At 41.3% G+C, this 15208-nt stretch overlaps 2 protein-coding genes and 1 long non-coding RNA gene across 3 annotated transcripts; 2 read left to right on the forward strand and 1 right to left on the reverse strand.

The window, feature by feature from the left end:
• The first annotated feature begins 44 nt into the window (after nucleotides 1-44).
• LOC9637143 (nitrate regulatory gene2 protein) lies at nucleotides 45-3041 on the forward strand. The gene is made up of 4 exons (XM_002989555.2): nucleotides 45-1430; nucleotides 1487-1665; nucleotides 1729-1952; nucleotides 1998-3041. Exons 1-4 carry the CDS (start codon nucleotides 617-619, stop codon nucleotides 2851-2853), a joined length of 2073 nt encoding a protein of 690 aa, XP_002989601.1. The 5' UTR covers nucleotides 45-616; the 3' UTR covers nucleotides 2854-3041.
• A 7831-nt stretch (nucleotides 3042-10872) lies between these two features.
• LOC9637144 (L-gulonolactone oxidase 3) lies at nucleotides 10873-12926 on the reverse strand. Its single transcript, XM_002989600.2, has 2 exons — nucleotides 11836-12926; nucleotides 10873-11767 (listed from the first exon to the last, which is right to left on the reverse strand). The coding sequence occupies exons 1-2, from the start codon at nucleotides 12902-12904 to the stop codon at nucleotides 10935-10937; spliced, it is 1902 nt and encodes a 633-aa protein (XP_002989646.2). The 5' UTR covers nucleotides 12905-12926; the 3' UTR covers nucleotides 10873-10934.
• LOC112342120 lies at nucleotides 12460-13407 on the forward strand. Its single transcript, XR_002990838.1, has 3 exons — nucleotides 12460-12574; nucleotides 12630-12797; nucleotides 12857-13407. It is a non-coding gene; the product is annotated as an uncharacterized LOC112342120 (long non-coding RNA).
• Nucleotides 13408-15208: the final 1801 nt, after the last annotated feature.

Raw genomic sequence — 15208 nt, forward strand, 5'->3', positions numbered from 1 at the left:
GAAGAACCCTAATCGTGCGACACGAATCGAGCGAGGGAGAAAGAGGAGGGGAGAAATTCCTTTCCCATATCTTGCCTCGCGGAGGAGAGATTTGATTAGATTGAGGAGCCGCCCGTTGCGTGTTGGGTGCGCGCGGATTGATGTGCCCGCATTTAATTAATCCGGTCGCGCAAGGAAGGGAGAATTTCCCGTTTGTGGGCTTTTGCATCGCGGTGCGCTGCCCGATCTTCGTTTTTTGGCGCTGCCTGGCCGCGCCGCTGACAGCCACTGCCCAGGCATTCCTTTCTTTCTTCGCTGGTCTCTCTCTCGTGTTCTGGGGATTTCTATTTCTTGTCTCCATCCAAAGCAGGCACAAGCTCTCGCTTTCGAGGTCACGATCGTTGTTTTGGAGTGGAGATCACATTGATAGATAGATAGCTCCCCCCCTTTTTTTTAATCGCGCTCTTGTTCGTGTTCTTCCGGTGATCGATCGATGGAAATATCGTGATCCCTGGTTCTCTTCTCCTGGTTCTTGATCGGCTACTCGCTCTTTCTTGTTCGATCGATCGAAATATCGTTTTCCAGCTCTCGAAATACTCTAGCTCATCGAGCTAGCGAACGATCGATCCATCGAAAGATGGGATGCACGAGCTCCAAGGTCGACAACGAAGAGAAGGTCGCGCGATGCAAGGCCAGGAAGCGATTCATGAAGCACGCGGTGGCATCGCGGCATCAATTCGCGGCCAGTCACGCTGCGTACGTGCAAGCGCTCAAGAACGTAGGAGCGGCATTCCGGCAGTTTGGCGAGACCGAGATCCCCGACACGACCTCATCGTCTTCCACCGATCACGACTACAATCCATCGTCTCCAACGACGCCGGACGCTAAGCCGCCGCCTCGCCCTCTCTTCCTTCCACCGCCATCGCCCAATGATCGCCACGGCCTCAAGCTCGATCCCGCCAGTGTGATTCTCGAGGAAGAGGAGCTCTCGCCGGATCTCAGCCCCGAGAAGAAGAAGGATCATCGCGTCAAGAACAAGAAGACCGGCGGCGGTAGAGAGGTTCTTCCACCGCCATTGCCACTTGGTAGCGCTCCACCGCCGCCGCCTCCTCCCAAATCTTCCGCATGGGGCTTTCTCGATCCATTCCAGGAGGACGAAGCCACCGCGGCCGTGGCTGTGGCGGCTGAGACCTTCACTGTGTCTTCCAAGAGCACCAGCGGCGGCGCTCGCGCGAAGCTGTGGTTTCCAGCGGCGGAGAAGGATCTGGAGCAGCGGTCCAGCGATAACAGCCTGGCGATCATCGTGAGGCGATCGGGAAGCAAGGAGCTTGTGGATGTTCTTCGCGAGCTGGACGAGCTTTTCCTCCGGGGCTACCAGAGCGGCAAAGAGGTAGGGAAGCTGCTCGAGGCGAGGAAGATCCACTACCACTCCAATTTCGTGGAGAATCGAGGTAGGATGCTCGTTCCTGGGGCTAGATTTTCTCTTCTCATCGATCGCTACGCGCAGGGTTTGATTCTCACTCCAGCAAGGTTCTCAATGCGATCTCTTGGTCCAACTGGAAGTCGCCGCTCAAACGCAAAACGGAGGAGACGGCGCTCGCAGTGACCGACGAGGATTTTGGAGCTCACTCGGGCACTCTGGATCGGCTGCTTGTATGGGAGAAGAAGCTCTACGAAGAAATGCGAGTAAGTTTTTTTCTTCTTGGTTTTGGAAGCTCTTTTGATCGATCGATCGATGGGTTGCCACAGACTGCCGAGGCGAATCGAATCGAGTATGAGAAGAAGTGCGCCCAGCTCCGGCACCAGGACTCCAAGGGCGACTACAACGAGTCCATCGACAAGACGCGCAACATGATCAAGATGCTCCAGACGAGGATCGTGGTGGCGCTTCAGGGAGTGGACACTGCCGTGGCGGCCATCATCAAGATCCGCGACGAGGAGCTCTATCCCCAGCTCCTGGAGCTGGAAGAAGGGTATGCCATGCGTGTTCTAGGCTCTTTGACGAATGGTCGTTTCAGGTTGACTGGAATGTGGGCGGAGCTCTACGCCGTCCACGAGAAGCAGTACGCGGCGGTGAGCCGGATGAGGCCTCTGGATTGTCTCTTGGGCTCGGTGGAGGCGACGAGCAACATCCATCGCTTGGCAACCTCGCAGCTCGAGGCATCGCTAGACAATTGGTACAGCTGCTTGAACAAGCTCATCACCAGCCAGAGGGACTACATGAGGAACCTGTGCGGCTGGGTGCGGCTCTGCGTGATGCCGTTCGAGGACATCAAGGATTCTCCAACTCTGTCGGCTGGATCATCGACTCCTCCAATCCACGACGTCTGTCTCGAGTGGCACCAGGCTCTGGATCGCCTCCCGGACAAGGTGGCCTTGGAGGCCATCAAGAGCTTCGTGGCGGTGATCCACAAGATCGTGGAGCTGCAGAACACGGAGCTCCAGCACCGGAAGAAAGTGGAGTCACTCACCAAGGAGATCGACAAGAAGGTGGCCTACATCCAGAACTACGAGAAGAAACACCCCGACTCGGCCTCCACTACCACTGCCACGACGGATCATCACCACCATAGCAATCACCTGGACGAGACCGACGAGCTCACGGTTCTCCACGACATTCTTCCGCCAAAGAGCCCGCTTGCCGATAGGAGAGCCGCGGTGGATTTGCTCCGGAGGAAGCTGGAAGAGGAGAAGGAGCAAGTCTCCAAGGCGGTGTATGATACCCGAGCTATGACACTGAATAGCCTCCACACCGGACTCCCCAGCGTGTTCCAGTCGGTGGCCGGCTTTGCGAGCGTTTGCTCCCAGGCCTTCCAGTTGCTTTACCACAACGCTCGCGTCAACAAGGAGGAAGCTAGCAGCTATTCGCCATGATCTAGAGGAGGAAGCTCGTAGCTATTCGCCATGATCTAGAGGAGGATGCTCGCAGCTATTCGCCAGAGCTCGGGGAGGAGGAGGTTTTGCGGCAATCTATTTCACTAGCTATGCTTTCTACTTGTATATATGTTGGTGCTCTACGCCATTTTGAATTTAAAGGACTGTTATGAGTATATGCTCTTGAATTCCCGCTTTATTTATCTAGGACTTTTAGCGTTTTTGTCCAATAGCCTTTTTTCAATCTGGAGGGCTAACGTAGAACGGAAATCTGCTTTTGATCGTAGGTCCGCCAGATTCTGGTAAGTGAGAGAGTTTGCGAGGAGGCAGCAGGCAAACGGCACTGGTTATTTCCTCTCCACCAACATGCGCGAAGGGAAGTTCAACACTGCCGCTAGTTTCGCTGCGAAGCTCAAGTCTAGGTCGTCTGGATTTGTAGAGGCTGTCGTCAAGGCGGTCTCTATCCCACCATTAGGGGATCCTGTGACTGATGGCAGGGTAGCAGCCACAGGAGCAGTTGAACAGGGTTGATCGATCGGATATGATGGCCCCTTGGAGGTCTGAGAGGTCCCTTTGAGAACTGGATAACGTTTGGCAGGAAGCTTTTGCGGAAGCCACTGCTTCCTTCAATCATCATTGACGAGGCTAATAGGCTGCGGAGCAGATGGACCTCGCAACGCTATTTCATCATGTTGACCAAGGAGGCTAACATAGCCAACGTGATTCTGCCAGAAACTTTGTCTGCGAGATCACGTGTCTACGATGACAGGAGGAAACATCATTTCATGAGATTGCAGCTGCGTATGATCCTGCAACACTGCCTCGGAGGTGCACCTCTTTGGACAGGTGGTTACCTAGCCGTGTAGCAGACGACCACTCGGACAGAAGGTGGTGTGGTGAGTGAAGATGAGCTTCTTCATGGACGCGTTCTCACCAAGGAGGCACTCCTCATCCAGCATAAGTTTCTTCACTTCAGGGAAATGAGACTCTGGGCTAAGGACCTCATGTGGTACAAAGGGCACTGGCCTGTTGTCATGCTGCTTTCCAAGCCACACTACCATGCGAGTGCATTAAGACAGGTGAAATGAACCGTTAGTGCTTGCTAAAATTGATGCTTTGTGCAGCCATGCTTTGATTTGCTTTGGTTTTCTCATGAAAACATTTTATGTTTTTTTATGTATTCTACTTGTTTTCAATTTATATATTTATCCACATATAAATTTTCTTGTTATCTTCATATTTGTAATAGTTTTTCCATGAGTTCTTTTAGTCTTTTATCAATATTAAAGTTTACAATGCCGGATTTTAATACCCATTAAGTTGGTTTCAATCTAGACCACTTGTTTTTGTATATAAGCTAGATTTTGGGTTAATTGAATATGCACATTTCTATATTCTATATTTGGAGCAAGTGAGGGGCAATTCTAATTATCCCTGAAGATTGTATGGATTTATGTTTTTTGTTTATATCTAGTTTTTATATTGTTTAAATTTCTCTTCTTTTTTTTTCCTTAAATAACATACTCTTCCTTTGCAATAGCTTTTTCCTCCTCTAACTCTAGAGTAGCAATTAGTGCAATTGTTCAATGTTTCATAGTTGTAATTGACTCAATTGATGATGGCATTCATAATATACAGTGTAACTCCTCTTATCTTCTATAGGAATCATGATATATATCATTTTTCAATCACTTTATAGTGATTACCACTTATCATTTTTGGGATGATGCCTTAAATTTCTCACATATCTTTAAAAGATAGCATTGTAATGGTATAATAGTTTAAGCACAACCACTCATATGGATTGGAGCCTTCTTTTGGATATCTTCAAACACATATTTAAACATGTTAATTATTATGAGATGTTTTTTAACAATTGTATTATCTATATCAAGGGTTATTTGAGTTAATTATGCAATTTGACATTGCTTCTAAGTCTTTTTCTTTATGCAAAGCTAAATATGTCAAAGTAAATCAAATTAAGTATATTGTGGCTAACACTTCCTCAAGATCTTGTGAGATTTGTCTTTACAACTCTCTTTGATTGACAAAATGGTATAAAATGTCACCTCTCCCATTTTTAGTTACATGTGTTTCAACTCTATTTTCCATAAGAGATAATCTTGTTATAATAGAAGTTGATACTACTGTTGTTTATGTTCAAGGACAAAGATAAGGTCATGGTTGTGGCCATGATATTCACTATTGAGTATGTAATAAAGTTTGTCACATACATTAACATTGTTGGCATTTCCCAAATTGATTTCTTGGGTGAAACTTTTGGTTGTAACAATGTCATGTTGGTGTTATTGTAATGGAAGGTCTTGATATTAAAATTTTTTCAAGAAATGGGAAGTCATATGAGTAGTGAAAGGACTTTGCACAAATAAATCAGTGACCTCTCCATCCTTTTGAAAATACAATCAAAGGATTTATTTAGCATTAGTTCTTTCTATATTCACTTTCTAATCTCAATTTTGTAACAAAAGGTCCTTCACAATCTTCTTTATGTTGGTTTATATATATTTATGTTTATCTTCTATTGCTTAGCTAAAGTGGTTAAAGTGTGTATTTGGATCCAAAGATATAACTTATCTTAGGTACTAAATTTTTTGTGAAGGTTTACAAATTAATCTTAATAAACCCTTGGCTATTTTGAAATTCCTTAGTCCAAAGTGTGAATGATGTGTAATGCTTCCTCAACAAAATGCAATATCTTGGTCATTTTATTGATCATCTTTTTAATCATATAACACTATTACGAGTGTTGTTAAAATCATTAACATCATCTTTTATTTGGTATAAGGAATGTGAGTAAACATTTGTAAATCTCAAAAAGTTATTGATGACTCTTCTAATTTTAGCATATCCTAATACACTTAAGTATATGGATACTTTTGATATTGTTCTTGGGGTATGTTGATACAAAAGACTATAAGTGTATCTAGTCAACATTATCTTATTATATATATATCAATTGTACTTTATAACTAATAGAGGCAAACTACTCCATGATAAAGGAGCATTTAATAATAGTTTAGGGTTTAAACTATGGTTCTCCAACATTACTAAAATGTGTACTTCATTATTAAAGGAGAAAAACAATCATGCTACTCAATGTGCTCTAAAATTTCATATATATATAATTTCAAATTTATTCATGACCTAGGAATTTTTATAATTGTTGCTACCACCCATTCTCAAGTTTTTTTTTTCTTTCTTCACTCTCTTTTCATATTCCTAATAAGCATGTTGTTCTAACATCAATAGATTTTCCAAAAAAGGATTTTATGCTATCAATGGTTACTATACTTGATGTTTAGTTTCCATAAGGTGTAGAATTTGATTTACCTTCTCTTAACATAGTTCATAAGGTTCAAAAGATTGATAATTATAGATCTGAAAGTTTTGTAATTATTTTGAGAATCTTACATCATTTACTGATAACTTATTATTTTAGTATTTACATTCTCAATATTGCCTTGAGGATAACCTTCTTTACTTTATACAAATTGATCTTGATGATCATTTCCACCTAATGGTGTTTTTAATTTTTATTCTGCTCTCTCTTCATGCTTACCATGACTTGCCTATTTTTGGTAATTGGAACATTATTGTATAACTAAAAAGTTGCATAAGTTTTTCTATTGGCTAAAGATGTGATATGATGTTATTTAGTAAATGCATAGTTGCATCTAGTGGCAAATTCATAATCCTCCCCCTTATGTTGTAAAAGAACAATTAAAGTTAATTACAACTTCCTATTTATTTGAGTTAATGATATTTGATTTGATAGGCCTTTTCCATGATTGATTGTTAACAATGAGTATAATATTATTACCTCCAACTACTTGATTTATTGAGTGGAAGTTAGTGCTTTAACTAATGTGTTTACAATTGTTATTAGATACTTCTTCCTATATTGAATAGTGTTTTAACATTTATGTCTAGAGTAAATTCTCTTAGATAATGATCCTATATTTATGGCTAAGGCATTTTACATTTTAATGTCCTAATTGAGGATATATCACACTTTTATAAGTCTTTATTATCCACAGATGGATGGTTTGATAAAAGAACTCATTTAGACTTTCAAAGGGATGATTATAAAGTATTTGAACTTTCAATATTCAGATTAAGATGGCTTTTTGTTGTCTCTTTGGTATGCATATATCATACAAATACAAAGTTCTATTGATGTTTCACTATTTAAACTTTTATGTAATCATGATCCAATATTGTTAATAGAGTTGAATTTACCTTTGTGATTGTTATAAGTTGTCAATTTTAGGTCCTAAGATTAGTATTTGACAAACATTCTTCCTTTAGTTCAAGTAGAGTTTGTTGAATGAACACTTAGGCTATGTATAAATAGAACAACAACAACACTACAACTCTTATCATCATCCACTTATAAAGTACAAAATAAATGATTTAATACTAGTTTATTTTCCTAATTTTACGGTATATGGTTTATATAAAAGGCTTTTTGCTTAGTGGAAGAGACCATATTAAGTGTTATAACAAGTTGAACTGAAAATTTATGAAATTTAACATGACATTCAATAGGTTAATCCTCCAAAAATTATGTATATACAATGGTTAAAGCACTTTATACAAAAGGATCAAGAATAAATAACACTATCTATAAATCGACTAGTATCATTTCTTAATGTTCTTGTAGATCCTAGCCTATTAATTAAAGAATCCTATCAACCTTTCATCTTTTTGAAAAAAAGGGAATGATGTAAGGTCTAGTGAGTATAACTAAAATGTTATATATGATTATTAGCATAATGAAATTTGTATAGCTATTAGACTGGTTTCAATATAGACCACTTTATATAGAAGCTAGGGTTTTGGCTTTAATATGTACATTTTTTGTATTTATTTATTTTTATTTAATTTTCAATTTTATTTTAAATATTTATAAATTATTGGAACAAAGACATAATATATTCTTTGAAAAAAACAACAGATTAGTAAAACTAGCTGATGCAGTTTTGTACTATGAATATATTAACTTACGATAACTAATAATAAAAATGAACTACAAATACTATAGATAGTACCACCACAAAATTCACTACAACAGACCATAGAAGGACCAAATTAACATATAAAAGAATAATGATTATAAAAAAACCTAAGAATAAAATTAAATTTATATTCATATCAATCATAAAACATTTTAGCTCATATAAATATAAAGAAAAGTAATCATACAAAAAAGGGTAAGGTTTAACTTTCATAAATTTAATATAAGCAACTAACTTTTCCATTTTACTTTAGTCATTTATCCCACCAAAGACCACTTAGAAAAGTTTCACTCACAACTTCTTAGTCACCTAAAGATACTATTAACATACCAAGCTTTTATACTAAAACCCCATTCTCACTATCTTATTAGTAATTGAAGATCATTCATACTATGGTCATGTCTTTTAAAGATTAAACTATCCGTTCATAAGTGCTCATTGTATAACCACTCTTTAACATTTAATACCCCAAGAGATAGGGAAATATTCATTATCCTCTAATATCCTTTATTTGATCTCACAAAGTTCCTCTTCATCCATGGTAGTGTTCATTAACATTGCTATTAGATCAAGGCCTAAAAACCCATCTAGTATATCCCATTAATCTTTCAGACTTTCTTACCACATAATTATACTTTTAGTTATTAAGTAAGAAGACCATTCTTTTTTCTTTCCACAATCAAGGATTTTAGGATGACATTTCAAAACACTACAGTCTAATATGAGCCTTATGAGTACTGTCCTCATTTTTTGCCACTAGAGTGCCCTAACCATATAAGTAGAGTGAGATTTTAATGAACCACGTAAGGTATCTAAGTAGGTAGTGTGACCCATATTTAAATTGAGAGCATTGACCATTTAATCTCCCAAATAAACTTTTGAACGCTTCATTAAATCACTTTATTTATCCATATGTATTTACTTTAGCATTGGATTCCTCAATATTTATATTATGCCCTCCCCCTATTATCCTATAAAGATATATGAAACCTCTTAGGGTTTGGGAGACAAACAAGCTTTTACCCTTCGAATCTAAAACCTATTCTCAAACCTAATCTTAGACTCAATCTTGGACTTAATCTCTCATACTCAATCTCAAACCTATCTTGGATTGATTTTCTAAAGATTCTAAAGATTTTAAAGATTCACTTATCCATCATTTTGTGATTGTTCCTCAAGCATTTCTTTAAAAATTCCACTTTCACTCTTGACTTTTCAAATTGAAGCTTTTGATCCAAATATATTCACTTATTGAATTTTTGTTATGGCCACTTTTAGCTGACTTAGGAAGCATTCTTAAGGGATATTTTAATTTTTCTTTTATAAATGGATAAGTTTTCCATCATTTACATAAAGTGAACTCCTTAGGATTTAAACAACAAAAAATGATCACAGTCATTGACTAGTTTCTCAACTAGCTCAAGTGGGAACTAATAATGAGTCCAACAATATCAACCTTCTTGACAAAATAAAAAGGAATTTTATTTAGATAATATATTTTTGTTTCTAGTATTGAGATTCATTGACTTAGCTATTTTTTATTTCTCCTTTTATTCATTTTATAATTATATATACTTTAGCTAGCTCATTGACTCTGTAAAAGGAAAATAAGATCATAAAAGAATATTCAACTTACTGGCAAGGTTTTTGAAAATTTTGAAAGGAAACACAAAAGTTTAACATTGAGATACTCAAATTTTTACCTAGCTTAATTCCTAAAGCTGCTTAACCTGTTAGATTCCCATGGAGTCCAAGAGGAGTAAGAGACCTCTTGTTGCAGGATTGGGACAACTCTCCACTTGCTTCGAAATATAAAATGAATAATATGACAAGTGGAAACAGAAGAAAAAACAAACCATCCAAATCTGATTATACCTATCTTCAAGATGTCTACAAAAAGTTAAAGCATCACTAGAAAAACATACCTAATACTCACCTCAAACAAGGATTCAATGTTCAGCCTGATCCAAAGACAGTACCTTATTGCTTCTAGGTGCCAAACGACGAAATGAATGGAACATTTCCAGAGGCAGTAGCAGCAAGGCACACACTCAGAGAATTTCGCTGCTTGCTGCCTTGTCCACTCATTGTCACGCCTGTCCAATAGCTCGCTTGGAGATAGAGATCAAACCTTGGAGGTTTTCTCTTTCCATCATAATCTCTATAGAAGAACGTTGCTCAGACGAGATACTTGTTGCACAGCACCACTACCCACACCTGGCCTCGAGAATCTGTGAAACCTTTAGAAGATCTTGAGAAAAAATGAATGGAAAGTGAGGCGAGAGCTTACTCGCATCATGCACTAGGATAAGACCGCCAATGAGGAGGAGCGCCAACGCCATTCTCTAGCATGTTATGTGGCACATCACTTGCCACATAAGCCAAGATTGCCAGTCTGTGAAAACATTTCTTATAATTATATCATTGAAGTTTTATTAATATTGAATGAGAAATCGAGGATTTCTCTAGTGTCAGATCATCACCACCATAGCAGCAGTAGCAATCACCTAGATGACACCAACAAGCTGACCTTCACAGCTCCAAAGAGCCTGCTAGGAGAGCTGTGGTGGATTTACTCAGGAGGAAGCTGGAAGAGGAGAAGGAGCAACTTTCCAAGGCAGTGTATGATACCAAAGCTATGACACTGAACAGCCTTCACACGGGTCTCCCCAGCGTGTTCCAGTTGTTGTCGGGCTTCAAAAGCATTTGCTCCCAGGCCTCCCAGTTGCTCTACCACAACACTCGTGACATTCAACAAGGAGGAAGCTAGTGCCATGATCTAGAGAAGGAAGCTTGTAATGATCCAGAGGAAGGTTGCAGCTATTCACCATGGTCTAGAGAAGAAAGCTCGCAGCTATTCACCGTATTCTCGAGGAGGAAGTTCGCATCTATTCGCCATGATCTAGAGCTCAAGGAGGAGGAGTTTTTGCCACAATCTGTTTCACTAGCTAAGTAAATGTTATGAGTATATACTCACGAATAAGCAAATCTTCCCGCTTTATTTTATCTAGGGTTCTTGGGATAGGGTTTTGGGGAGCTCCGCTATGCTCTGCGGCACACCCTAGCATCCGTGAAGACTAAACCAGGTTTGCACAGGAATCCTCTCTCCGGCGCGCAATGTCTGTCCTCCTTGCACAGGCACAGGCCCTCGAGCGCGCAGTAATCGCGGTAGACCGAGGCGTTTTGCTTGATCCCGAGCACGGCGTCGGACCACTCGCTGGAGAAGTATCCGTCGGGATCGTAACGCTGGCGGACCTCGAGGAATTTGGCCAGGTTTGTGACTCGAGAGCCCATGTCCTCGAACATCGCGTTTTTGTTCTTCCCCCAGTGTGGCCTGCCTTTGTATTTCTTGAGCAGCATTTGCTCGATCTCATCCGTCGCGTCCTGGTCCAGCCGGGGCATGTTTTGCCGGCGGTCTCTGAAGTAGAGCAGCTCGAATGCAACTGAGTCCTCGGGCTCCGCGAGGTAGGCCGTGGATCCTTTGATGAATCTGAGCTGTGCTCCGCCATAGATATTTGCACCGCAGAGCTTGGTTGGGTCCATTCCATCGCGGATCTTCTTTATGTCTTGGATGGCTTCGTTGATCCTGGAGAGTGGGATTGCTAGGGATGTCTGGAAGTAGAATTGTCCAGGAACGTCGGGGTCCCAGTAGCATGTTAGCCTCTCCCCGGATGCTGATCGTGTGTTGTTTAGTGCAGTGTTTTGGCAGCCTCCAGCGGTTTGGAGCTGGTGATTAAATCCCACGACTGGATATCCGCGAAAGGTATTGCTCCTGTCATTCACCAGGCCATCTCCGCTCGAGACTCGGTTCTCAACCCCGTTTAGTGATTGTTGGCAGACGAAGGAAGCGTTCATCTGGGACATGAAGTTCTCCTCTACGTACAAGAATCACAATTTCAACGTAAGGTGAGAACTCTGATTTTTATGAGGTGTTGGAGCTTACCTCGGACTCTAGACTGTCTTACGTTTGTCTCTGGAGCAGGATCATTGCCAGCGTTCCTTCCCTCGCCAGGGGTACTTGCCGAGACCTTGTTGTCTACCCTCAGCAGGATCTTCTTCTGAGAGATGTACCAGTTGATATCCCCAAACGCATACCTGCTTGCGAATCCAGCAACGTCATTCTCGAGGGTGCTGTCGTCGCGGGCCTGCTTGGTGATGGAGCGCTTGAACATCGGCTCCACGTCGAGCGTGACCGTGGATATGGCTCCAAGGACGCCAATAGACAGCTTGGCTGCATTCAGGTCCGGGCTTGATTTCCCAAGTTTGATGACTTTGGCATAGCCTTGCTCCCTTGATGCAGGAACGACGATAGTGATTCCGGAGACATAGTCATGCACTGCTCCACCTTTCCCAAGCAGACTGCTGCCGTGCGAGCCCGTGCTTATTACTCCGGCGATTGATAGACCGTTGAAGTAAGGCGTACAGGGCAGTGCCAGATTCTGCGCAGCTAGCCTCGCCAGGAGATCTTGAAGCTGGACTCCTGCGTCGGCGGTGACGGTCATAGCGTTGCTGTCGATGACAATTCTCGAGTCATACCTGCTGGTGCTAATCAGGAGTCCGGAGCTTCCTCCTGGACATGCGGCGCGAACGAGGCTGTGAGAGAGCTTGCTCACAACCTTGATCTTCTGCCTCTGCTGCACACCGCTTGCAACCGCGGCAACGAGCTCAGCTTCGGTGGTTGGGTAAGCCACATTTGCTACACCGCACAAAGCTCTCTCATACCAGATCCCTTGATAGTTTTGCAGGGTGCAGGCACTGCTCCCGCTCCCGCAGCTGATTGGGAGAATTGCTACCGCGGAGCTGCAGCAGAGAAGCAGGATCATCACCCACACACCTGGAAGAACACTCCATGCTCTGGTCAGCCTCATTGCGGTGCTGGTCGCTGCTGTGGAAGCATACAAACAAGTAAGTGATTTTCTCTTTTCTATATGTTTGTAGCCGAGCTGAGCTTTCGTTTTATGTAGCTGGCTGGCAGCCTGACTGGACCGGCTGGCTCGACGTCGCTTATCCATTCTGAGGCGTATAAAAAGCTGACTTTTACAGGCAAAAGCGTGTGGGGGCCAAAGAACTCTACGGAGATAAGAACACTTAAATGACAGGAAGAACTCTAGAGCGTCAAGGAACTCATGCTCTTCATAAGGATTTCCATCCAGAAGCGGAGGATATACAGTCGCTGTTGAGTGGTGGATTGTGACAATCACCGATCAAACAAAAGGGATTCGGATTCTTGCTTTCAGTTGGCGTAAGCAACTGGAAATTCTGCAAGCGGTCAGGAAGTGGACGATGGCTGTGGCTGGCCGCCGGGTTGCTCGCTTGCAGAAACAGCGACACAATCTTTGAGAACACGCGAGATTCGAAGTCATGGCTCTCGCGTATCGAATGTCGTGCACGGCCGTAAAGACTCGCTCGTTTTCTATGTGGAGCTTCCTTCCAGGAAACTTGGAAAGTGCCGCTTACATTAATTACTGAGCTTTGTATTTTGCAATTCAAAGAATAATCAAAATGATTTTCATTAGAATGGGAAATTTAAAGGCGAAAGTGCGTTTAAATCAATTTCTAAGCTAATTTCTAGAGGATGGCATTAGAATATCACACCCAGAAGTAAATTTAATTTTGGAGTGATAAAATTATCATGCAGAACAAATTGAGATGATACTTTATAAAGGTGTGGTTCCATCCCAGAGTAACATGATCTCTTGGATTTTTACAAGTAGTGCTATTTGTTTGTCTACAGCCACAAAGTGCTAAACTTTTGCAGTGATATTCATTTCCAGATATACCAAAGGCACTGTTGATAGCGATGCATCACATAATCAGTTACTGCATACCAATTAAAATTATATAAAATAGGTTGATAATGAATATTAATATCAACTACATCCTGTTAAAAGTTTTAAATACATTTGCAACCTCAACAACACATCCAAGATTATCATGATGTATACCAATAGCATTAGTAAATTATGATATATAGCTTGGAGCACAATATGAACGAAAAAAGTTCATCACTAAAAACTTTCTTGCTCCAAATTTATATAAACTCAGAATATTAGATTTAATTCCCAATATCACTGATGGAATAGTAGTATTAACAAAATATGTAAAATTTGGCATCATATAATTAATATCATTACCCCCATTTCACTAAAATTAGCTTCATCCAAATGATCTTTTACTTGTTTGTGCAGGTAATATGTGAGTGTGTAGCAAAAGAATGAGGATATAAAGAAGGTGGACAAACTGTAGCTCCAGTATGACCAAAATTCAAATTTGTGAAATAAATTAACTATTATATGTTAAACTAGAACATGTAAAATCACTAAGTTTCAGACCACGAGTCAAAAAATCAATAAACAAATATCCATCACTAAGTCTCCCAGTAGGCTTTCCAATTGTCATTCCATATGGAAGATGTCCAGAAAGGCTTAAACCACCGGCTTCTGAATTCAGATTGCGAGTGTTTGATAGTGAATCAGTAAAACTAGAGATCACAATTGGATATATATTAAATTGAAAGCTACGTGTGTGTGCTTTCATTTTTATTTCATTGTTGATGTTTTTACATTAAAGGTTTTTAAATTATGCACTCAATAATTTAGAATTAAATCTACCTTATAATTCGAGTAAGAGGTAATAATGGCTTTCTGATCGTATGCAAGCTTGTAGAGTCCTGTCTTTGATACTTTTCAGGGCCGAAATCTTTTCCGTATTTGTACACTGAACTCGTTTGACAGCGGACAAATTGTGTCGAGGCTGAGAAGCAGGCATATGTCAGGAACTGCAATTAAGCAAGTGGTTCAGGTTAACGTTACCACTTAAGAACGAAGGCCTCCAGATCTCTCATCCCCAAATTCACAGCCAAAGCATTTCATCATTGAAATTCTGCTTTTTGCTATGCTTAAGCTTCAAGAATCTTGCAGCCTTACCAAAAGACGAGCTTTTCCAATTCGACCGACACCTTTACTTCCAACACTTCCATGTCTTTGACCTTGTTATCATCGTCAAACTCCACCCAGGGAACTCCAATGTCACTCGCGAAGTGCTGCGGTGCATACACTAATGCAGCTCCATGAACCCAGCGGTCTCACAGCTTCTGCTTGGAAAGCTTGACAACCTTTTCCAATGGAATGAAGTGATTGAAATAGAGTAAAGCCCGAGTCGTGTTAAGTGGAATGCAGTCCTCAGGATTCCATTTGCCTCCAAGCAAGTGCTGCAAGTAGTCAAAGTACGAGTCGCAGGAATGCCGCTGTTCGTGCACACTCGTGCATTGCCACGAGAAGAATGATCCTAGCGACCAGCTCGCCCCTCTCCCGTTC

Source organism: Selaginella moellendorffii, unplaced genomic scaffold (genome assembly GCF_000143415.4).
Source record: "Selaginella moellendorffii unplaced genomic scaffold, v1.0 SELMOscaffold_99, whole genome shotgun sequence".
NCBI classification, from domain to species: Eukaryota; Viridiplantae; Streptophyta; class Lycopodiopsida; order Selaginellales; family Selaginellaceae; genus Selaginella; species Selaginella moellendorffii.

What these genes read in the sequence shown, in the direction of transcription:
- LOC9637143 (XM_002989555.2), top strand. Translation starts at nt 617, where the DNA reads ATGGGATGCACGAGCTCCAAGGTCGACAACGAAGAGAAGGTCGCGCGA. An exon ending in CAATTTCGTGGAGAATCGAG is followed by an intron (nt 1,431 to 1,486) that starts GTAGGATGCTCG and finishes CGCTACGCGCAG; the next exon opens with GGTTTGATTCTCACTCCAGC. An exon ending in CTCCTGGAGCTGGAAGAAGG is followed by an intron (nt 1,953 to 1,997) that starts GTATGCCATGCG and finishes TGGTCGTTTCAG; the next exon opens with GTTGACTGGAATGTGGGCGG.
- LOC9637144 (XM_002989600.2), bottom strand. Translation starts at nt 12,904, where the DNA reads ATGGATAAGCGACGTCGAGCCAGCCGGTCCAGTCAGGCTGCCAGCCAG. An exon ending in AAGACAGTCTAGAGTCCGAG is followed by an intron (nt 11,768 to 11,835) that starts GTAAGCTCCAAC and finishes TCTTGTACGTAG; the next exon opens with AGGAGAACTTCATGTCCCAG.